Source organism: Mustela putorius, unplaced genomic scaffold (assembly GCF_011764305.1).
Source record: "Mustela putorius furo isolate JIRA1106 unplaced genomic scaffold, ASM1176430v1.1 tig00000166_pilon_pilon_pilon, whole genome shotgun sequence".
Lineage (NCBI taxonomy): Eukaryota > Metazoa > Chordata > Mammalia > Carnivora > Mustelidae > Mustela > Mustela putorius.
The window spans coordinates 1107105-1133477 of record NW_025421301.1 but is presented as its reverse complement, the minus strand read 5'-3'; the positions used below and the strand labels follow the sequence as shown (position 1 = coordinate 1133477).

The 26373-nt window shown below is 34.6% G+C and overlaps 1 protein-coding gene across 1 annotated transcript in view; it reads right to left on the bottom strand.

The window, feature by feature from the left end:
* The window catches only part of RNGTT (RNA guanylyltransferase and 5'-phosphatase), a 340835-nt gene that overhangs the window by 156004 nt on the left and 158458 nt on the right, over positions 1-26373 (bottom strand). The window contains exon 12 of the mRNA XM_004766922.3: positions 13437-13505. Coding sequence (XP_004766979.1) covers positions 13437-13505 — 69 coding nt within the window. The remainder of the gene's footprint in view (positions 1-13436; positions 13506-26373) is intronic.

The window sequence follows — 26373 nt, the reverse complement described above, 5'->3', positions numbered from 1 at the left end:
TTCTTCCTCCTCATACAAAGCAAGCTAAGACTATTTAGCTATGTTCCAAAAGTTGAACAAGGAAAAAAATTTAAAATAAGGTGTATTTTCTTTCTTGGCACTTCACTATTACAATTCTTTGGAAATTATTATATTTTTCAGTAAGAAATAACACATTTGGGAAAAAGATAGAATGACACTTTTCCAGTCTGCCAGGAAACAGAGCCCTTCTTCAAATGAAGACCTATCAAAATATGCAAGCAAATGTCATGGCAACAGAAGCTCTCACCATGGTAACATCATCCCAGCTTCAGAGGAAAACCACTCTAATTCATCATGTACTGCAAGACAAGGCATTAGACTAATTCCAATTTTCATTTTACAATCTATCCATAACATTCAATATATCTGGCAGTAGTAAAGATTTAATAAAAACATTAATATTTCATAAGAAAGCAATATTAAAATCAAAGCTGACTCAATTTATATGCAAACTGATTAGTGCCAGGGATATCAAATCAAGCAGACCCACCCGACAGAAAATCAAGATAGTGATAAAGACACAAAAACAATGACATCATAACTGTTTAAGTGTAAATACTCTCAACTCAATATAGAAACAATTAAATGTTTGATATTCACAGGATAGCTGGTAGACAAAGCAAGAAAAGCCTTTTTAAAAAATAAAACAAAGAATATAATTTCAAGATTTTTATTATTACTTCTACGTTGTAATTCATCATATATAATTCTATTTTATTTCAGTATGGATTATTAATGGCACAAAAATTCTTACTTAGAAATATGGGTCTCCAGAAGACAAAAGTAAAATCAAATATGATTTTTTAAAAGATTAGACATTGATCAGTTATTACCACAAATAAAATTTTACTATGCTATATACATCATTAAAATCCTCTTATAAAAGCTAGTAAACAAGTATTATCCACTTTGTAAATTAAAAGATCTAATAGCTGTCAAGTAAAAGATCTTCTACCTATATACAAATGCCAATGGTCATTTTAAAATATTCACTTTTAGATGACAAAACACAAAAAATTAGCGATTCAAACTGTCAGGAAAACCATTAAACCAAAATCTTGTATGTAAGAGTCTAATAAAGTCTAACTGGCTTATGGTATAGACTTACAACCAGATGATACAAGTTTGAACCTTAAACCTTAAATTTACATAGGCTTACATTAAAATAAACAGCTAATTTTTTCTTTGAAGAAAATACCCATTTTTCCCAAAATATTTAAATATTTTGTCAAATAGAGCTTTCATCTGAAAATTTTAAAAACACTGTGAACAAAGTAATATGTCACCTTTAAATAAAAATTAGTTATTTTTGCATCAACAGCAGAGCATGTGGGGAAACCAAAAGGCAGCATGGATAAAGAAGAGAGTAAACTGCCTTCAAATCTAATTTTGGTCTTCAACTTGAAAGTAAGGGGAAATTACTAGAGGTAAAGGAAGAAGAGTACTTTGGAAGCAGTATGAAGAAAAGATTGAAGGGAGACAAAGTGAACGTTGCAGGACCATTGAGGATTCCACTGCAGCAGATCACCCAAAAGGAAATGAATGGTTAAATCACTTTAGAGCTGTGGCAGAGGTCACTGAGAGAAAAGGGAGTAACTCAAGAGGTATTTCAGTGATAAAGCAGGAAGAAAGAGCAAGACTTGGACATGGATCAAAAATGACATCTGGATTTCTCATTTAAATAAGCGAAGTAGGAAATGCTGGGAAAGAAAAGATTTTTACAGTTTGTATGTTTGCTTGTTTGTTTGGGGGGTAGAAATGGAGTTTGGCTTTAAAATGTATTGAGTCTTTAGTGTTTCTGAGAAATTTTAAAAAGCAGTATATCAAGGTAGGCGATTAGATAAACAAATATGGAGCTTAAACAGAAATCAAAAGTCTGACTTATAAGACATAACTAAAGTCATGGATGTGGATGAGATTTCTAAGGAGAGAGTAGAGCATGAGAAAGAATGGAGGTCCAGAACTTTAAGCCTTGAGAAAGTCCAAACTTCATGGGCAGTAGAAGACAAAGAGCTTGAATGAGATGGAGAAGAAATGGTTTAAGACTAGAAGAAATTAGGAGCATGTGGTGTCAGACACCATGAAAGAGAGTATTTTAAAAAACAGTGGACAGAAGTACAGACTATAATAAATGAGAGTAAAAAAATAGTCTGAAAATGATCTTGATTTTGCAGTGAAGAAAGATCATTGGTGACTTTTCAAAAAGAGCAACTGATTCAAACAATATTTACTTAGATAAAGGCCTTTTAAAAATACAATCTTATCTAAAACTACAATAATATGAAAAAGAAAGAAATCAGAGCTGTCATGATGTAAACATAATGCTTACCTCATAACCTATCCCTCCCAGATGATCCTGAGGTAGTTCACTGAAACCCAGAACTCTGGAAATTAGTGTTTTGAAACCACTGGGCTAATATGGAAAGTATCTTTTCAGCTCTGATTTTCTATAATTCTGTAAGTGCAATTTACTTTGTTTAAATTGAGGCTTTCATGATAATTAATGATTGCTCTGTGCTTTAGTAATTCAGATACTGTTGCATTCCTTTATAATCACACACACAAAAAAAGCTCTAAATTTTATTTTCCTGAACATACTATTAATTAACTTTGCTTTTCCTTTTTCTTATAGATAATGAAACATAGGACATTAAATAAGATGGTAAGCAAACTTTCTTCTAAGCCAGTGTTTGGTTTTGCCCTCATTAGAATCACCACCTTTATATAGTATCTTTATCACTATTCTTCAGTTTTTTGCCAAGATTCAAGTATTTTCTCTTTTTTCTTCTTTTTTAGCAGGAGTAATATGTGCTACCTTTTATTCAACTCCAATTCACCCACTATAATTAATGTAATGGAGAGAATTAACTTCTTGCTAAGTTGTAAGTATATAGCACCAAACAAATGCAGGCCTAAGAGTTTTCTCACAAGTAGATACACCAGGAATCCTCTTCATCCTTCACCATTTATTTACCTTTATTTATTTCTGTGGTATCAGAGAATGGATTAGAGGTTAAAAACCAAACTTTGTCTACCCCAACCAAGACTGCCTCTCTACTTTACACAGACTCACTCAGATTGCTAGAACAGTCACCCAGATTGCTAGAACGGTCACTCAATCAGTTCCTTTCTTCACTTATTTGAATTTTCGCGCCAAGGGAGCCAAGGGATGCGATACCACATTGTGAGAAGTTTGGGAGATTTTCTGATAAACACGGTGAATTAAACAGGTGCATTTATATCCACTTTGATATGAAAGCTCACTAAAGCAGGAGTTACAGAAAAGAGGTATCAACAGAAAAGGAAACAGGAGAGAAGACAACAGCCGAAAACAATATGTCAATGTATTTCTGAAAGACAGAAAGGAGATGGAGACGTTAGTAGAGCACAGAGCACTGAATACCCCGTGCTTGCAGAGGAGGATATCAATGATAACAATTGATGCTGCAGCCACAGTTCTCCAGAACGGATCAGATCAGATAATGCAGGGAACAGATAATCAAGAAGGTTGCCAAGGTGGGGGAAAGCTGAGGCATGGTACTGAAAACAAGGAGAATGGTTGAAAATCTTTATAAAGAACATTTAAACCTCTAGGTTCCCTCCTCCACCCCAGGCAAAAGGCGGGAGATACCCTTACACACTGTGGGAAAACCAAAGGACCAAAGCTCTAGTCCAGAAGATTCCAGTGTAACAGAAGAGTGAAACAACTGGAAAGTTCAGTAAATCTTACTTACTGAATAGTGGACCCTCACCCCATTATCTTTTCTAATCCAAGAATGCTAATAGCCAAGCAAATGAAAATAAGGAAGCGCCGGGAGCCTTGTCTTTGAAGAGGCTAAAGAATTCCAGAGAAAAGAACTACAGATTCTAACATTTGGATAAATCCCAATTTAAAAATAAAGGGTGAAAAATTTACACATATTTTAACATGATAAAAAATACTGTAAGGTATATCAGGTTACTATACTATAGTACATAAATTTGCCGTAAGTGTCCATCGCTTACCCTGCCTGCACTTAATTATTAAAGCTGAGTTCATGAAAGGCTTAAGATTTCCCCAGAAGAAAAATTTAGAAATGTTGGCAAACGTGACATCAAAAATTGGTTCTTGGTCTGATTAAGGTTCCTAAATTCTCATTCAGAACTTGCTTTCAAAGAAAGCCTAACAAAGGAAGGTAATTCACAAATCACGCAAGGACAGAATCAGAAATTACACTGGGTATTAGGCTCTACAGTTATGAGTCGGAAATACCACACCAAGCTAGGTACCTGTGGCAGATTGCAAAATGGCCCCCAAAGATAATCAGGAAAATCCATCCAAATAGTATAGCATTAATACCATGAATAGAAAATGGTATTGCTTGCCCTAATAAGTAGTCCTAAAATTAGATATGATGAAAATGAATCAGGGATACTAAGTTAGAGTAAATATACTGCCTTTAAATAGTGTAAAACCAGGCCCACACTTAGTTGGTTGAAATAAACAGATTTTCTCTTTATAAACTGAGAGAATAAATAAAAACTGGAATTGAACTAAATTTCTTATTGTGTGATGCAATGTCATTTAATGCTCTGTCTCTGGACCATCTAAAACCACATCTCCCACCACTAGAAGCTACACCTGTCTGTAATCAACTCTGTTCTTACCTCTTTATACTGAAAACTTAAGAGCTGCTGAAAAGGAAAATTAACGCCTTTCCTTTGGATATGCAACAGCAATCAGAAAAAGGCCATTTTATTTGTTGAAGAAAAGGAACTTGATGAAAATAGGTGAGCACAGTGGTTTCAATCCCAAAGAAATAGGTGAAAGAAAAAACTTAAGTATTCCTTCTTTGAAAGCAATAAAGAGAAATCATAAAAGTTATGAATTATTAGAAAAATAGATATTAAACTCTGCTTTCTTTAGCAGAATATCATGAATACAACGATTGATAATGTCACTCAAGCTCACCTACCTAACAGAAATTTACATTTTCATTTTTTAAAAGAGGTAGAAAAGCCACAAATCTCTGTGTAGAAACCAAGCATAGCCTCACTTGTGGATTTGGTAAATCAAAAATTTGAAAATGGAATACAGAGGACCCTTGCTATGGTGGTAGCCCAAACTCAGAACACAGTAAATAGGAATAGAAAAATCAGATTGCAATTGCAAAATTAAAATTATAAAATAAAAAAAAAAAACCAATACTACAAAGTTGCCTATAATGAAATTTTGCATGTAAGCAAGGAAAGTGCTCTCCTGAATGGATTCATGCTAAATGGAGCCCATTCTGGAGGGCAGAGTTAATATATTTTACATTCAGAATACACAAACACAATAGAAATACCAAAAAAACAAACACACAAACAAAAAACCCACCAAAGAATTAAACAGAATGGGTAGACATGTGACTAAGTACCACAACCTTCTTACAATCAGATGCCAATCTATCTATTAATAGTGAAGTCCCACTAAAGAGTACACTACAAACACTGTGAAAGGTATGCATCTGTGGTAAAAATTAAGACAGAGTTGACTAAGTGTAGTTTTAAGAAATAAAAAACTAGGGGCACCTGGGTGGCTCAGTGGGTTAAGCCACTGCCTTCAGCTCAGGTCACAATCTCAGGGTCCTGGGATCAAGCCCCACATCCAGCTCTCTGCTCAGCAGGGAGCCTGGTTGCCCCTCTCTCTCTCTGCCTGCCTCTCTGCCTACTTGTGATCTGTCTGTCAAATAAATAAATAAAATCTTTAAAAAAAAAAAAAGAAAGAAAGAAAAAACTAGATAGAAAATGTTCAAGAGAAATTACAATTAGAAATGAAATACATTAAAATCATTAAAATTTCATGGAAAATGAAAAGAATTAACCAAAGATTAATAATGAGTACAGTATAGTGCTGTGTCATCAATTAAACTTTTATAAAAAATAAGTAGTGAAATTTTTTTAACAATTTATTTTTAAATTTGATAGAGATCACAAGTAGGCAGTAAGGAAGGCAGAGGGAGAGGGGGGAGCAGGCTCCCTGCTGAGCAGATAGCCCGATGCAGGGCTCGATCCCAGGACCCTGAGATCATGACCTGAGCCGAAGGCAGAGGCTTAACCCACTGAGCCACGCAGGTACCCCTGTGAAATATTTTTTAATAACAAAATGAGTCTTTGTAGATATATGCTAACCTAAAGATCAGAAAGGCTAATAAGAAACTGATAATTTCTACTGATGAACAAAATGTGACCCTTTCAAAGCCATTCCATATACTATGTAATCTTAATAATTTAGCATGCAAAAGTGAAAATTCTATTGAAATGTGATGGTTAAGAGGAAATAATTAATAGAAATACAGTCATATAATGTTAGTAATAAACTTCATAACAATTCTATTTTATTTAATGCAACAGTATAAATTTCCTTTTAAGAGATATGTTGTTTTCAGGAAAATAATATAAGAGTTTATTCTCTCTCTTATTAAGAATTATTTACCCAATACATTTTCCCTCATACTGGCAGGAAGAAAGAATTCTTAAGTGTTAATTTATATTCATATACATTGATCCTCATATGATCATTACAGAACTTTAGAGCTAAACTATTACAGCTTGTATATTTTACAGATGAAGAACTGGAGAACCAGAAAGACCAATTCTAACCCACTAGAAAGTCTCTGAGAACAATATGCAAGTAGCAAAGTTCATATTATTGTTTCATGAAGAACAAGTGTTTGCATTTGGGATTCTGCAAGGAAACAAGTGAGAATTTAAAGAAAGTCAATGATATTTTTCTTAAAAGAAAAAAAAAAGATTTAGCATAAATTCGATTATACATATGCATGTACAATAAGAAAAATAAAATAGCTATACATGTTCAAAAAGTCTGCCTATATTTCTTTCTGTTGTCTGATTTCCAAGGCTACGACTTCTAAGTACTATGTTAAATAGCACTGGTGAGAGTGGACATCCTTGTCTTGCTCCTGACCTTAAAGGAAAAGCTCTGTTTTTCCTCAATGAGGATGTAGAACCATGGGTTTTTCATATATGGTCTTTGTTACGTTGAGGTATGTTCCCCCATTCCTACTTTTTTGAGGGTTTATATGGTGCATAGATGTTGTATTCTGTCAAGTGCATTTCATCTATTGAAAGGATCATATGATTCTTATCCTTTTACTCAGTAATGTGGTGTTTCACAATGACTCATTTACAACTGCACCAAAAACCATAAGGTACATAGGAATAAACCTAACCAAAGAGGTTAAAGACCTGTACTCTGAAAACTAGAGAAGAACACTTATGAAAGTAACTGAAGATGACACAAAGAAATGGGAAAGCTCCATGCTCATGGATTGGAAGAACAAATATTGTTAAAATGTCTATACTTCCCAAAGCAATCCATACCTTTAATGCAAGCCCTACCAAAATACCACCAGCATCTTCCACAGAGTTAGAACAAACAACCCTAAAATTTGTATGGAACCACAAAAGACCCTAAAAAGCCAAAGGAATCTTGAAAAAGAAAAGCAAAGCTGAGGCATCAAGTTATATTACAAAGTTGTAGTGATCAAGACAGTATGGTAATGGCACAAAAACAGATACATAGACCAATGTAACTGAACAGAAAACCCAGAAATGGACCCACAACTACACGTTCATCTAATCTTTGACAAAGTAGAAAAGAATATCCAATGGAAAAAAGACAGTCATTTCAACAAATGGTGTTAACTGGGACAACATGCAGAAGAATGAAAACTGGATCACTTTCTTAAAACTATGCAAAAATAAATTCAAAATAGATTAAAGACAGGGGAGCCTGGGTGGCTCAGTCAGTTGGGCATACAACTCCTGATTTCAGCTCAGGTCATGATCTTAGGATTGTGAGATCTCTCTCTCAAATATATGTACCTTTTTAAAGAATGGATTAAAGACATGTGGGACAGGAAACTTTCAAAATCCTAGAGGAGAACACAGGCAGTAACCTCTTTGACATTGGCCATAGCAACTTCTTACTAGATGTCTCCTGAGGCAAGGGAAACAAAAGCAAAAATGAACTACTGAGATTTCAACAAGATAAAAGCTTTTGCACAACAAAGGAAACAATCAACAAAACTAAATGCAACCTTCAGAATGGAAGAAAATATTTGCAAATGACATAGCTGATAAATAGTTAGTATACAAAATCTATAAAGAATTTATCAAACTCAATACGCAAAAAATAAATAGTCCAGTTAAAAACTGGACAGAAAACATGACTAACCAAAGATGGCTAGCTGACACATGAAAAGATGCTCAGCATCACTACTCATTAGGGAAATACAAATCAAAACTATAGTGAGAAATCACCTCACACCTGTCAGAATGGCTAAAATTAAAAACACAGGAAACAACAGGTGTTGGTGAGGATGCAGAGAAACGGGAACCCTCCTACACTATTGGTGGGAATATAAACTGGTGCAGCCATTCTGGAAAACAGTATGGAGGTCCCTCAAAAAGTTGAAAAGTACTCTACGATCCAGCAATTTCACTACTAGTTATCTACCCAAAGGATACAAAAACACTGATTTGAAGGGATACATGCACCCCAATATTTATAGCAGCATTATCCACAGTAGCCAAATTATGGAAACAGTCCAAGCGTCCACTGACTGATGAATGGATAAAGAAGATGTGGTATATATATACTATGGAATATTGCTCAGTCATAAAAAAAGAATGAAATCTTGCCACCTACAATGACCTGGATGGAGCTAGAAAGTATTATGCTAAGCAAAGTAAGTCAGAGAAAGACAAATACTGTATGATTCCACTCATATGTGGAATTTAAGAAACAAAATGAATGAATGTTGTGGGGGAGAGAATGAGAGAGAGAAAGGGACATCAGAAAACAGACTCTAAACTACAGAGAACAAACTGAGGGTTACTGGAAGGGAGGTGGGCAGGGGACAGTATGAATAGATGATGGGGATTAAGATGTGATAAGCACTGCCTGTTGTATGTACTAAATTCTATATCTGAAACTAATTTTATACTGTATGTTAATTAGCTACAATTTAAATAAAAACTTGAAGAAAAAAAATGTTTGCCTATATTGGTAAAATATAAAACCAGTCAAATCTGAAAGGCTAGAGGTAAAACCTAATGATATATTTTCATTTCTTTGATGAACATTTTGTAAGACATATTGGGCCAAACACTATCCTAGACACTGGACATATAAAGATAAATAAGAAAGGAAAGTACTAATAACTTTGGAGGAACCCACAGTATTTATGAGACAAAAACATAATCAATATTTACCTTTTGAGGTGGTAGCTACTATCTAGTATAAGAAACAGCAAGGTTATCTTGGGAGATTTTTTTGCTTTGAGAATAATCACTTAAATGATCTATTTTAGTTATAAAAATATTTAGTGATCAAGTAAGAAGTATTCAAGAGAAAAGAGGGAAAAATTTCTTTTTGCTTCACAAAAGCAAAACACCTCCCATAATGCCTATGAAATGGAGAGCAGGGGAAAGATGGAGAATGGACTGGAACCCAAATCTCATCAAGGCCCTAACTGCTGCTTCTTTTCAGTCACAACATTACATCTCTCTTGGTCTGGTGGCCTCAGAATGAGATCAGTCTCCCTCAAAGAATCTGAGAAAATTCATGTCAGGGAAGGCAAACGTACAGATTCGTGACCAGGACCTAGACTGTCATGAAAAAGATTTGCTTGCAGACAAAGTTATATATAAGGCTAGAAGTCACTTTGACCAAGCCAATTTAACAGTAATGACAGAGGAATCGTTTTGTGATGTGCATGAATATGTGTGTGTGGCCCAAAGAACTAAAAGAGATTAAGTGCTCATGCCTAAGGTGACAAAGACAAAATCCAGAAACTACTCTTCCCTCTCTTCTATACTCTCAAAGCCATCAGACTAACAGGAGTAACTTAGAAATCCCATCTTCAACAACATCAATGTAGAAATGATGGCAGCAAATGCATAAAAGAATATGGTCAATCTAGGAACTCATCAGAATTTCATCTTTCTAGAATCTGATGGCTAGAATCAGGACGCCAAATATGGGATAAGTTTAAAATCTCAGGGCACAATTATAAAAAGGAAAAACCTAGGAAGGAAAAAGTCATCCTTGCAGTATTACATTGCACTGTGATCGTTTCTTCAGAGGTGAGAAGGGGCCAAGCTATCTCATTTAAATAACAAAGAAATATAAACTTTATTTTGTTCCACAAGCTGAGAATTTCCAGGATAAGGACACTGAAGAGAAATCCCAAAGAGAGAAAACTATGCAGCCAGACTACAGAATGAAAGGCTTCAGAGGGAAGGCCTTCAAATAGAAATCAAACTGGATATGTTACTTGATAAATTTGACTGTATTGAAAAAAAAATTTAACAGTTCTTTTAAAAAGTTTAAGGGAAGAAGCAGTGATAATCATAACAAATCAAACATAAAAGGCAATTCCTAACTTCAGGGGAAAAAAGTTTTCTATGAAAATAAAATATTATACAACTTGACTCAGATGTGAACAATATTTATATTAACACAGAAATACAAATACTGAATATTCATTTGACCAAAGATGGGATAAAATTATAATGGGATGACAGAAGGAGAAGGGGTGATGTTGGAGGAGTGAAAGAGCTCAATCCTGTTCTTCAACAGCAGAGAGTAGGCAGATCGTGTATAAAACAGAAAACCAAGGAAGAGCACCATAAACAGATTTTGTAGAAATAGGGAGGGAAAAGAGAAAAAACACACAGCTAAAACAACAGAAAATAATTACCTCCTAGGAGTGGTACTCCAATCCAAGTACAGGGAAAAGTAGAAAAAGAGATTGTCCTATTTTTCAACAGAAGTCGTGATATTTTGACTTTTAAAACCATGGGCATGTATTATTATATATTACTTAGAACTTAATATTTTTTCCATAATATTACCTTCTTTATTTTGAATACATATAAAAAGGAAAAAAAAATAAGAAATAAGGTAGCACAGATCCAAAGGGATATTAAAAACTACATATATCATGATTAAGTAGCATTTATGTCAGAATATAAGGATGTTTTTATGATCGGAAAAAAAACCATCTTTGTATGAATAGAAACAAAACTTTCTTAGCATGATAAAAGCTCTCTAGGAGAAATATACCAAAAGCATACTTAATGGAGAAAAATTAGCCACATTCCCTTTGAAGTTGAGAATAAAGTAAGAATGTCTCCCTCTCCTCTACCCAATAAAGTCAATATTTAAACCAGTGCTAGAGGTGTTGGCCAATATGTAAAGTTAGGCAATTATTAGATTCTTGAATCAACAAAACAAATCAATCAACAATGTGGCAGTACATTAGAAGTACCAAATAAAGACACCCCTTATTGTAAAAATGGAAAATACTAAATATCTAGAAGTTAGACAATAACAATAAAAACTTACACTCCATTAGAGAACAGAAAAAGACCTGAAAAGAGCAAACCTTATTCACTGAGATGATTTAATCAATTTTCTTCAAATTAAATTCAAAGCAATTCTAATTGAACTCCTAACAAGAATTTTTCAGTAACCTGACTATTTCTGAAATTTCTATGTTGGACCAAACATCCACACATATTTAAGAAAAGAATAGAGAGACCTGCCATATTAGTTATCAGCTACAAAGCTAGTTAATAACAAGTGTAGTCATTCGAATCAGAACAGACTAGTACACCAGCTGACTCCTTGGACTTCTGTATCACGCCATTTCTCTTACAAATACCAAAACCTCATATACACATGTATATGAACCATGAGTTTAACAAAGTAAAATTTACTGTGATTACTGTTATTTTTAGACTTGATTTCGTTCTAGGAAGATCAGGCTTAGAAAATACTGGAACTCAAAGATCTAACTTCTACCTTCCGAAGATATTTTCTATAATTTCTGTCCCCAGCCTCTTAACTCTCCTCCATCACCTCTTCCCTTGACTACAGAAGAGCTTCTACCTGTTTGGTAAAGGGGTCTGGAAGGAAGACAGAAGCCAATCACGTATCACATTATACCTAAACTTGCATATTAAAGTTCAGTATACTATACACAGTCTTCAAAAATACTAGTTTCCCCCCCTTTTCTCCAGGTACCCAGTTTGATGTCTCTCTTTGCAGCTTCACAGCTAGACCATACCCTAATTTCTAAGGATAGTTACTGAAGGAAAAATGCAGCATATGAGGCAAACTATAGCACATGATGAAGTGTAGTATATGAAATACAGCTCTTTCCTACAGAGCAGTTTTCATACATGAACATGCATTTGAGTCACGTGGAGAGCTTGTTAAAGTTCAAGTTGCTGGACTCCATTCCTAGGGTTTCTGATCAGTAAGTATAGGGAGAGCTGCTTTTGTTAAAAAAAAAAAAAAAAAAGATTTTATTTGTTTGAGAGAGAGCACAGAGCAAGAGAGAGAAAACACAAGCAGGGAGAGGGGCAGAGGGAGAAAGAGACTCCGCATTGAGCAGAGAGCCTGATGTAGGGCTCAATCCCAAGACACTGGGATCATGACCTGAGCTGAACACAAGCACTCAACCAACTGAGCCACCCAGCTGCCCCAGAGGAGCTGCTTTTCTAATAACTTTCTGGGTGGTGGTAATGTTACGTATTTTGAGAAACAGTGCAATAGAGCACAGGTTGTCAATGAGGGCAATTTTGCTCTCCAGCAGAAAGCAGGCAGTAAATGTATATATTTTTGGTTGTCACAACCCGGAGAGATGAGATCGGGGGAAGAGGTAATACTGGCATTTAGTAAGTCCAGACCAAGGATGCTGCTAAACACCCTATAATACACAGGAAAGCTGCTCACAACAAAGAATTATCTGGCAAAAAACATCACTGATGCTAATGTTGAGAAACCATGCTATCAGAGTAAAATGTAACTTACTCCAAATATATGATTTAACCATTCAGTTAGTGCAAGTTCTTCAGTGAGTTTCAGAAATTTGATCTGTAATAGTCAAATAATTATATTTTCTTCAAATATTAAAAATTCTTTTAATTTCACTCATCAATAACAAATTTTAGAAATATTAATATTTAAAGGTATAATGGGCTACAGAAATAAGCATTTATGTAATGTTACTGATAGAATTCTAGTAAAGAAATTAACATTTGTTTTGTAAGAATTATTAAAAAAAAGAATTATACCAAAAGACCGACTTCCTTGAAAAATAATGACCAATGTTTATTTCTTAAGCTAAGTGAAAAGCAAACAACTGTTCATAATATATATATTTAGTGTAAGTGAAATATAATAAACAATTTATTTAAGGATAGGCAGTGATGTAGCAGTAATCAATGCTAAGTAAATACATCTCAAGAAAACATATTTTATATATATATATATATTTTATACTTTGTAAATATGTGTAGACACAAATTTATATACATACAAAACGCTCAACTGCACGCACGTGCACACAACTTACTCCAATAGGCTGAAAAATAAGTCCATCCATTTCATGGCTGACTTCTTTGGCAAAATTTCCTTCAAGTAACTATAAAATAAATACACATATTTTTAGAAATATAATAATCACTTAAAGAGCATTTTAATTTTTTGCAAATTTTACAAAAATTTCTTAATATATAAGCTTTAAGAACTGAGATACAAAATGGGGAAGGTGATACAGAGAGATCTAGGTTCACATATTGTAATTTTTTTTTTAAATGTATAAAGACTGTCACCCCACAGCAGGCTAGATATCTAGAAAAACAGTCATAACTAAAAACAACCAAAATGATGGATAAAATATGAAAAACATATTTTTTTTTAAAGATTTTATTGATTTATTTGACAGACAAAGATCAAAGTAGGCAGAGAGGCAGGCAGAGAGGGTGGGGGAAGCAGGCTCCCTGCCAGCAGGGAGCCCAATGCTGGGCTCAATCTCAGGACCCTGAGATCATGACCTGAGCCGAAGGCAGAGGCTTTAACCCATGGAGCCACCTAGATGCCCCAGAAAAACACATTATTAAATGCCTTTCTGAGCCAGCATAAAAGGAAGACAGAGGCCAAAAGCAAAGTGAAAATACAAGATCTGAGAAGCAATAAATACAGGGAATAAAATATAAAACATACACAAAAAAGGAAACCACAGAGAAACTTGCGAGGGATAAATGGAGGAGGGTGGGGGCAGGATGTCTCCCCTGAGAATCTGTAACCTTAAGCAAGCTCAGACGTGAGATCACAGACCAAAAATATATTATCTGTGTCTTTCCCAAACCCACCAGTAGAGGATTTAAAAAAAAAAAAAAATTTGGTCCTACTTTTTGTTTTGTTGTCTTTCTTATATTTTTTCAAGCACAAAAATGTATTATAAGGGATACACAGTATAAAATATAAATACAGTTTTTTTTCAATGTCATTATCTACTAAAGAGTAGGTATAGCCCCAAAGCTCTCTCATTAGCTCTGGGCAAATAGTTTTAAATGTTTCTTTCAGATTTTTATTGTTTTGAAGTACTGAACATGCATATATTGATGGAACCGCTAAACATTGATTTCTGGATTTTGGAGAGCCAGAGACTGACCAACTTATAGCACAATCAGGATAGGTTTGGGATTCAAATACATTGTATCCAAAATTTCGGATATGCTGTGTGTAATACATCTTTTTATCACAATCACATCCTCTTAAACCACTTCATCTATAGGGAGATTCTAAAAGCAACAACCAAAATTTTATTTATTTCACATGCAACAAAATCTGTGAGTCTCCTCCCAAACTGTGGCTTCGTCTTCTCTACTACTTCGTTCTTCAAAATCTGTAATTTCTCTAAACTGGGGACAGTTCAGCAAAGAAAAACAAGAGCAAATTCCACTTTCTAACAACTTTAAAACCACTGTGGGTTTGAATATCTAAATTACCTCAAAACTGTCAATCTCCTTAGTCAAATTCATAGGGACAAATTAGGGAGCAGGTGGGGCAAGGGGAGAATAAGGAGTTAGTGTTTAACAGGTATGGAGTTTCATCTGGAAAGATGATAAAAATCTGGACATGGATAATGGTGATGGTTACACAATTTGAACATCTTTAATGCCACTGAACTATATGCTTAACAACAGCTAAAAAGGTAAATTTTATGTATATTCTAACAATTTTTTTAAAGAACTATAGTGCTCATAAAGTTTTCTTTTTTGTTCTTTTTTTTTTCTCCCCCTTTTACTAAAACACTAAGAATTCTTGAGTGGGGAATTAAGTGGGGAAGTGGGGAACCAGCAAATTGGGAATCTTACAACCATATATATTATCCAGAGTCTGGCCAAATGGGCAGAAATTTCAGGACAGTTCTGAGATTCATAGATTTGTCTCCAATGGGCTCAGAGGTTTAAATGACCTACCCAACTGAGAAGGCAATTTGCCGGAATAAAAAATTCTATATGAATTAAAAACACAGATTTCTTATAAATTCCTTTTAAGAGAGGACAAATAAACCCTGAGCATGAAAGAGTCAAAATATCAGCTTACATTCTTGCTGGAAATGTGGAAGGCAATGTTAGATTAAAGCCTTTGTTTCATGTATATGATATATTTATCCTACTGAAAAAAACACTTGAAACTTGTATTCATATTGAGAAGCATAGATATTAAGACCTTCGTGTTCTATTTCAACTTTTTTCAGCTATCCATGAACTAATGAAGGGTAAAGGTTCAAGCAAGACAAAGAGTATAACCTTAATACTTCTTATACCCTATCTTGCAAGAAAAGGTAACCTGCTAAATTCATAGCACAAAAATCTGCTAAGAAATAATGCCACGAAAACCAAATGCCACATCACCTTTAAAAAAAAAAAAAAATTTTTTTTTGTTTTTAAGGAGGCTTCACATCCAACCTGGGGTTTGAACTCATGATCCCAAGATCAAGAGTTGCATGTTCTATCAGCTGAGGCAGTCAGGTGCCCCTAAAAAACTTTTCAAAGATTAAAAGAATTTGTCCTTCTTAATTGTAGGTATACTATGGCAAATAAACAGAGCTTATCCATTCTTAGATTAAGTCTCAAATTCATATAATAGATAATCCCTGTATACAAAATACATACACAGTAACAGTACAGAGTTGGTAAGACTCTAAATAATATGATGTTACCTACTGCAGAAATGAAAACAACTTCATTTTTTATTTTACTGTAACTTTTATGAATCAGAAACCTCTTGGGTCAAAATGATAAAGAGTCCTTGTTTTTACTCTTGTTTTACTCCTTGCTGATTACTCCAGACAATATATTTTTTAAAGATTTTATTTATTTATTTATTTGAGAGATATCAAGAGAAACAGCAGGAGAGAGCACAAGCAGGGAGGAGAGGGACAAGCAGACTCCCTGCTAAGCAGGAAGCCCAATGTGGGGCTCAACCCCATGACCCTGAGATCATGACCTGAGTTGAAGGCAGATGCTTAACCCAACAAGCACCCCCTCCTTTTCTTAAGATTTTATTTACAGAGACAGAGAGAGACAGAGATAGCAAAAAAGTCTTTCTTGACTTATTTACAGTGGTACCTATCATACTAAGAACCTATAATAAAGTGCTGTTGTATTTGGTTCTTAACATATACCATTCAAAATATGTAATTCCTCACAAGATATGTATTTTTGAGCTTTGCATTATTATTTAACTTGTCAGAAAAGGAAACAGAAGCTATGAGAGATTAAGTAACTAGCTTCAGGTCAGATAACTAAAAAACAGAACAGATTTCAGGCACCTGGGTAGCTTAGTGGTTAAGTGACTTTCTTTGGTTCAGGTCATGATCCTGGGATCCTGGAACTGAATCCTATATTGGGCTCCCCATGCTCTATGGGGAGCCTGCTTCTCCCTCTCCCTCTGCCTGCCACTCCCCCTTCTGTGCTCTCTGCCAAAGTAAATAAAATCTTAAAAAAAAAAAGAACTGATTTCGAATAAAAATAAGAAAATAACCAAAGAAAGTCTGCTTCCACTCTGAAATAAATGCCCAAAGATTTTTGCAACATCTTATGTATATCAGTCCTCTAATCATCATTTAAGGTTTGTAGATTTTTTTTTAATTAAAGATTTGGTTTATTTTTTTGAGACAGCATACACATGTGCAAAGGCATGAGCAGAGAGGAGGGACAGAAAGGGAAGGAGATGGCAGACTCTGCACTGAGCATAGAGCCCAATGCAGGGCTTGCTCTCACAACCTGAGATCATGATTAGAGCCAAAACCAAGTAAGGCACCCGAACAATGGAATCACCGAGACACCCCAATGTTTATAGACTTTAAATGTACTGTATCATGTACTATTTGAAAAAGTGGCATATGAAGGTAAGGAAAATACCCGAAGGGGGAAAAATCATTTTAGGAATAGAGATAAAATCTAAATATTGTATTAATATTGTATAATTTATCATTAATGGACTTACTTGTTCATATTTCAATTCATATATGTAAAGTACGTTAAGTTAAAAATACTGCTTTTTCCCATTCACAACTCGAGAGAAAATTTATCCAAACTTGTTATGGGCATCTTCTATATATCAGTATCTTCATAGTTAGAGCCAAAATTTAAGTCATTTAACTTATTTCCATTATTTTCACTCTTGTCTCCTGAGTTACAACATACTTCAAATTGCATGTGCAACTTTCACAATAAATGTTATGCCAAGTTAAAAGCAGAAATTGAATAACTGAATAACATTAGAAAAGTTCTTTCCCCTTCATTCACTCTGTATGTCTATGTCCATAATCTTAAAAGTGTTTAGCTCCTTTAAAGTTATCTTTTTTAAAAAGATTTTATTTATTTATTTATTTATTTGAAACACACACAGAGAGAGCACAAGAAGGTGGAAGAGGGCGGGGAAGTGGGGCGACACTCCCCGCTGACCAGGGAGCCCAATATGGGATTCGACCCCAAAACCCTGGGATAATGACCTGAGCGGAAGGCAGATGTTTGACAGACAAAGCCACACACACGCCCCTCTATTACAGTTATCTTTAAAAGTCTGGTTTTAAATAAATAAATAAACAAACAAACAAATAAATAAATAAATGCATGTATATCTGGTTTAAGGGAAAGTTCCAGTGTCACTTATATAAAAAGTGGTAAGAGAATGTTGCTTCTAATCTGAAAATTATAAAAAAGCAAATAATCTATAATAGCATGACTTTCATCAAGGCTATTAGAGAGCTGAGGTCTCTAGGAAACAGGATGTATTGAATCCCAAGCCCCTGCAAAGGAAGAAGAGGCATTCAAACTTATCCACGTTTGGGAGAGTTCATCTTTTGTACTGATTCACCTTTTGGTAGAAACTGTTCTTTGCTCCACACTCTCAATAAGTCCATTAACAGCAGTCATGTGCTGAAGGAATGTGAAGTCCTTAGAGCACCAAAGATAACTATATAGCAATACAAACGCATCTCAAATAGAGAACGGAGTCATTCAACCACTAACCCATTGCTTCAAATGAGACCTATTAACAAACTGAAAGAGGTATACCCATTACTAAGCACATATATATTTACCTCAGCCTCTGTTGTTCAAACAGGAAAAAAAAATATCTAGCACTCAATAAAAAAATACCACATATATACAAAGCAAGAAGAAATACTACATTCAGTAGATAAAGAGAGTCAAAAGAACGAGACTCAGAAACAGCTCATGTTTTGCAATTATCAAAGGCTTTAAAATAACCTTAACATTTTAAAGGAAAAGGTGAAAAACACATATGAACAAACCTGGAATTTCAGCACAAAGAGATGAAAGCTATAAACATGAGACAAGTAGAAATGTAAGATATAAAAAAACAGTATCAGAGAAAAAGAATGCTAATCAATGGGAATAATAATAAATGAGATTATCAGCTGACTGAACACAACAAAGGAACGAATCACTGAAGAAGAAAGAATCTTGAAGAAGAAAAGTGTATCACTTCTTCCCACTGAAATACAAAAAAGAAAGGTGGGGGAGAAGAAACTGAGAATCAGAGAGCTGAGAGATGAAAAAGATAGAACATCTACACAACTGAAATGATTTTAAAAAAGAAAGTGTTAAGGAAACAAACAACTGGAAGGAACAATATCTCAGATTACTGGAAAATTAAACACACATTTGCACAAGCACACATCCCAATAGTAGCCTAGATAACAAGAAGGATTTAAGGGAAAAAATTACACAAACCACAGTAAGAAGGAAAAAACTTAAATGCAGAGGTACAAAAATAAGAACGACAGCGGATTCTTTGTCATGGATTATGTAAGCCAGGAGATAATAGAATACCAGCTTCAAAGTACTAATAGAAAAACTATAAACCCCAAAATCTTTAGCGAATGAAAACATCTTTTAAAAAAAACAGGGACACAATAAAAAAATTTTCCAACAGACAAATCTGATAAAATGAATATCCACCAGGCTGTAACAAAGATTTTAAAAGAAAGTTTTCTGGTAGAATAAATATGATACAAACAACAAAAACTGTATCTAAACAAAAAATATAAAGAACATCAGAAATGGCTGAAAACTAGATGTAATAGACACCCAGGACTCCAGATGGCATCATCTGTACCAATAATGAAGAAGAAGCTTATGGATATCAAACTAGGAGAGCTGTCAGATTAGATACTGATGCAGAATTCCACTCCTAATGCAAAGAGGTTACTACTGGTCCCAGAATAGAATATCAATGTGAAAAAAAGGGGGCGTCATCCAGATATGGTGAACCACTGAAGAGGACCCAATGTGGAGGCACATTCTGCATTCTTGACATCACTTTTGCCTAGCACCCTGAATCCTTTCATATCCTAGTTGAGAATTAACATCTAATAAAAGATGATTGGTAAAAAAAAAAAAAAAAAAAGAAAGAAAGAAAAAAGAAAAAAAGAAATGGCTGAGAACTAGAGTATAAAATATATGTATATTTTATACTCTAGTTCTCAGCCATTTCTTCATTTCTTTCAAAGATAATTAAAGTAAAAATATCAAAATGAACTGTGTGGTTTTAACATGTTTAGAAGCAAATATATGACAGGAAATGGAATGATATTGTTGTATGGTTCTTACGCCAACTAAAAAGTGATATATTATCTAAAGGTAAACAGTGAAAGGTTAGAATTAGGATTTAGGCTAAATCCTAAAACAAAGATGTATACCTAATAAGCCTAAAGTGGAGCTATAATGAAATCCAAACATTCTCAAGTAATCCAAATGATGGAGGAAAAAGGAAATGAGAACACATAGGCAAATAAAAAAAAAAGTAGTAAGATGGTAAATCCATATCAAACCACAGTAATAATTACATTAAATTCAAATGGTGTAAGCACCCCACTTAACAGGGAGAAATTGTCAGACTGGGAAAAAAAAATTCAAGAACCAACTAACTCTATTCTGCCCAAAATAAATCCACTTTGTACATAAAGATTAAATTAAAAGTAGGACAGATTAAATTTACACAATGTTACAGGTTAATTATACCTCAATAAAGCTGGATGGAAGATAGAAAGTTAAATATACAAGGACAGAAAAGGTATTAAATCCTAACAGTGGGGCGCCTGGGTGGCTCAGTCGGTTAAGCATTTGCCTTTGGCTCAGATTATGATGCCAAGATGCTGGGATCAAGTCCCATATCGGGCTCCCAGTCTCCCTCTCTCTCTGCCTGCTGCTCCCCCTGCTTATACTTTCAGTCAAATAAATAAACAAAATATTTTTTTAAAAAAATCCTAGGGGTGCCTGCTTGGCTCAGTCGTTAAGTGTCTGCCTTTGGCTCAGGTTATGATCTCGGGGTCCTAGGATAGAGCCCCACATTGGGCTCCATGCTCAGGGAAAGTCTGCTTCTCCCTCTCCCACTCCCCTGCTTGTGTTACCTCTCCCTCCACTCCTTTCTCTCGTCAAATAAAAAAATAAAATCTTTAAAAAAAAAATCCGAACAGGGGCACCTGGGTGGCTCAATGGGTTAAGCCTCTGTCTTTGGCTCAGGTCATGATCTCAGGGTCCTGGGATCAGGCTCCACATTGGGATCTCTGCTGGGGAGGGAGCCTGCTTCTCCCTCCCTCTCTGCCTGCCTCTCTGCCTACTTGTGGTCTCAATCTGTCAAATAAATAAATAAAATCTTTAAAAAAAAAAATCCTAATGCTAATGAAAAGAAAGCTGAAATGGCTAGTCTATATTAATATGAGACAAAGAAGACTTAAGAACAAGAAATATTACTAGAGATTAAAAACAATCTATAACAATCTTAAATGTATATGCAACTCAAAAAAAATAGAGTCAAAAATGCATTTTTTAAAAACTGACAAGAGTAGGTAATAAAAATAAGGCAAAAATCTGCAAGTATACATGGAGAATTTAGGACTCTGCTCTGAGTAAATAATTCAACAAGTAGAAATAAAAAAACATTCAGTAGAGGTAAAGATATCTTGAAAACACTTACGCCAGAGCAGGCAGTTAGTTAGGTTCTAACAGGATATCTGGAGGTGGGCAAAGAAGAAATCATGGCCACTACTGGGCAAGTCAGAGGCCTGTGCTGGCAGCAATCCAAAACAAAGCCACATGAAGCTAGAGCAAACCAGAGAGCCAAAGGTGGCTGACAAAGGAAGCCAAATATCCCTGACCAAATAAAGAAGAAAAAGCATGAAATCCTGCTCCCAAGAAATCCCCACTCCAAGTAATAAGTATTCTGCCCCCTAGTTAACAACTATCAATACAAGATAGAAACCCAAACCCCTGGGCATGCAACTCTGTCTCTGCCTCTCTCGGACTCTCTCTCCTGCTCTCTCATTCAAGCTCAGGGGCTCTCATCTCTATTTTTCACCTAGTAAACTTTCCTGCTCGTGTTGCTCATCCACTGTGCTGCATATCTATCCTTGAATTCATTCTTATTACAAGGCCAAGAACCTTCAGTAACTCCTTTGTCTGGCTGCGTTGAGGCCCCAGGGTCCAGGGTCTCCCCAGTTCAACCAACAACACTTACAGAACACCAGCAGACAGAAAATCAGTAAGAATATGGAACACTACAGCAACACTAAACAACCTGACTTAGCTGACATTTATATAACACTGTACCCCAAAACAGGAAAAAACACTTTTTCCCAAGTGCATACAGCACATTTATAAATCAAAGTCATACAAAGTATATTCTCTGATCACAATGAATTAAATTAAATTAAATATTAAGGAAAATATATCTGGGAAAATCCTCTGATATTTGGAAACTTAGTAACATAGTAGTAAATAACCCATGAATAAAAGAAAAAATCAAAAGGGAAAACTTAAGTATTTCAAACAGAATGAAGATGAAAACACAATAACTGAGATTTGAGGGATGTGGCTAAAGTGCAATTAAGAAAAATTTATTGTACTAGATTACTAATCAGAAAAGAAGTCACAAATCAATGATATCAACTTCTACCTTAAGAAACTAAGAACTCTAGAGAACTTAGAAAGTTCGGGGAGGGGGGGGAAGAGCCACCTAGGCTGAAATCATAAGCCCACTGAAGAGAACCACATGCTCCTAGAGCTATTAAAATCCAGATATGGTTGAAAACAGCAGAGCCTCAGTTCACTGGATGGCAGAGAAGTGGATGAAATGTCTGGATGAAATATCTTACAAGTTCTTAAAGAGATGGCAGTTGTGGTTAGAAAGCAATGTGTCTGCATTTAAAACTTTAAAGTAGGAATAGTAGCCAGAAAGAAGTTGCCCCAGTCAAAGTGACTAATCAAAAGAAAATCACTGAGATATAAATTGTGAAGAAATGGAAAAGCCTGGGTAACAGATAGATCAAACCAAACATAGAGAAGTTGTATTCAACAAGGGTGATGGGCAGTCTGAGAGAAGTCAGTCTTCAAAGAAAGAAGGAGCCAAAAAGAGTTTCACTCTCTACAGTTAAAATAGCATGGCTTGAAAAGTCAGCTTTTATTTTAATGACTTAAATAGCAGGTAATTTAAAATTTTATTTTGGTATTCTTTTTGTCTCTGACATTACATTCCAAAACAGAATATTCTATACTTTTTAGCTACTGTGGTTTTTTCCTCTTCTATACTTTAAATAAAACTTATTTATAAGTTGCACTGGTATTCTTACATAAGAAGTGCTAACCTAAGTTTTTCTTAGATAATTTACTGGATGATAACACCTCTATAAAAATAAAATTTCAACCAGTGTTCATTAGGTAGATATTTCCTGACTGCCTACTAACGCTAGAAATCTAGTTAGGACTAAGGATATTGGGGACCCAATGATAATATAAGTCTAGGCCAATATGCCTAAATAATACCTTAATTTTGATTCATTAGTAAAAACATTAAATGCAATGATATAATTAGCCATTTCCTATCAACCTTTCTACAAAAAGACTTAAATTACCCAAGTTGTTTTTAAAACACTTCTAACAAATTTCTTAGAACCTATCTTACTTTTAAAATAAAAACCTATAACTGCAAACCCTTGAGAAGCTTTAAAGTGGAATATATGGGGAATTATCCTAAATTTAGATACATTCCTTTTTAGATTTATAATCTTATTTTCCACCAGATTGTTAGAAGAAAATTAGATAAAAGGTAAAATAGCAGACATAATAAACCAAATAATTATTAAAGAAGCATGATAGTGTGTTATAAAGTTTTACTTATAAAAATTTCACCTGCTTACCTATGAACATAATCCCATCACTGGAATACCATCTGAAACATCCTAGAAAAGGCACATAACTTTCTATTGACCAAAACTTGGTGGAAATGACAAAAAGGTTATATACCAGGTGATAGACTGAATTGGTATTTTATGTGTCCATGAATCAGAAAGTAATTGGAAACCAAATCATTACAAATGCATAAGCAAAGAAAGATAATGCAAAAGGGCTTGAAATTAGAAACATAAGAACCAAAACAGAACATGCAAAGTTACAAAGCATTGAAAGGAACCTTTCAGAAATAAGCAAAATGATAGCTTAAGATTACCACGAAGAAGAAAATGAATCCATAGTGTAATTGGGAAACCAAATTTGCAACATTGATTCATTAAAGTAAAGAAAAATACACTACGGGAATACTTAAACAAGAAATGAATAAACTATCTCCATCTTTCTGTTCTGGATTATTCTCATTTTCTGGGCAGATATCCCCACGTAGCCCCAACTAACTGCCTGAGATTACTCAATATAGTAGCCTGTATCTGCTTACTGTAATTTCGTAACTCCCCTAAAATTCATGGGTTTATTTCACCAATCACCAGAAAATGGAAATTTCCACTCAACTGGATATTACTCTTCATACTTTTTCTTTCCAAAAGTCTAACTTCTGGTTTAGGCTAAAATTATTCAATGCTTCTGTACCCTAAATATTCTTCTAATCAGTATAAAAGCAGTCTACAAAACTCATCCTTTTTGCTCACCAAAAAGCCAAGACCATTATCTGCTTTTTGACTTTTGGAACACTGAAAAAAAATTAAATTTAATTAAAAAAAAATTTTTTTTTAATTTTATTTATTTGACAGTCAGAGATCGCAAGTAGGCAAAGAGGCAGGCAGAGAGAGAGGAGGAAGCAGGCTCCCCGCTGAGCAGAGAGCCCGATGTGGGGCTCGATCTCAGGACCCTGAGATCATGACCTGAGCCGAAGGCAGAGGCTTAACCCACTGAGCCACCCAGGCGCCCCTAAAAAAAATTTTTAAAGATTAAAAAATACTTTACGCAAATAAAAAAAAAAAAACAATGATTTGATTTTCATTATTTACCAGTGATGATTCAACAACTATATCATTAAAGTTAGCTAATCAAGGGGCACCTGGGTGGCTCAGTGGGTTAAAGCCTCTGCCTTCAGCTCAGGTCATGATCCCAGGGTCCTGTGATTGAGCCCCGCATCAGGGTCTCTGCTCTGCAGGGAGACTGCTTCCCTTCCTCTCGCTCTCTCCGCATGCCTCCCTGCCTACTTGTGATCGCTATCAAATAAATAAATAAAATCTTAAAAAAAAAAAAAGAATAAAGTTAGCTAATCAAAATATAAGTAGCTTCACTGGCTCTTTCCACCCATATTACTACAATTAAAGTTAACCTTAAGAATTCTGGTGAATCCCACATGACAAGTCAGAAATCAAAGAACAAAATTTCTCTAGGAAATTTAGGTTCTTTATTATTTTTGGTAGCTGTTAGTCTTACTTTTACCAAAATTCCCTCATAATTCTACAAAATAAGTCAAGTCACCCTCATGGAACAAGCATAGTTCTTTGTTACAGACTTCTTTTTCATCTCATAACTGAAGCACCATTCATTTATTCAACGAACATTCATTTGCTGCCATGGCTCAGTCATTCTATCAAATGTTTGAGATTTAAAAGAGATCTATCAGTTTTTATCCTGGAAGAGCTAGTGTCAGGGTCTACTCTGGAGGTCCCAAACTCAAACACCTGCAGATGCCAGCCCATGAACCTGAACAGGACTGGGTATAAGAAAATAGTAGTAAGAACTATGATGAACTGGAGAGCACATCTTGATCTACAAGCAAACTCAATGTTTTATAAGTATTACAGGAACTTAAAATTTTTGGAGCCTAGCAGTTTATGACTTGTGGTTAATATGGATCTAAATATACATAAAAGAATCATTTTACAGTAAAGTACATTTAGTAGAGCTGTTTAAAGACTTCTGAGAAAATAGAAAAGTAATTATAATTTCGTCTCTCATCCAGTTGTATCCAAATGTTTACTGAGTACTAATCATGTATTCATGAAAACAAAACAGATGAGAAGAGGTAAAACATCTAAACATTATATGCCAGCACTCTTCTAAGCACTTTATATATATTAACTAATTTTAGCCTTCAATATTATGAAATAGGGACCATTATTATCCCCATTTTATGGTGTTTTTTTTTTTAAGATTTTACTTATTTATTTATTTAGAGCTAGAGAGAAAGAGAGAGCATGCACCCACACTCAGGGGCACACACACAAGCAGGGGAGGGGCAAAGGGAGAGGGAGAGAGAATCACAAGCATGCTCACTCTCTCAAAAAAAAATTTTTATAAAAATCTAATAAAATAAATAAATAAAAACAAGCCAATAGATATAGTTAGATAGAAAACACATGGCATTATCTCAAGAAACTATGTAAAATGAAAACAAAAAATCATTAAGAGAAGATTAAAAGTTATTAATTTATTTACAGATTACTGAAGGGGTAAGATTTTTTAAAAAATAAAATCATCTATCATAGTAACTTTCTCACATATCATTCCTTATTAATTTCATTATTTTCAGCAGGGATAACACTAATAGGGTCCTAACTGGTCTTCTCGCTTAAACATTAACTTCCTCTTTCCAAACTATTTCTACTCACCTCCACTAGAACTTTCTTTTTTTGAAAGATTTTATTTACTTTTTTATTTTATTTTATTTTATTTATTTATTTATTATGTCAAATAACAGAGAGA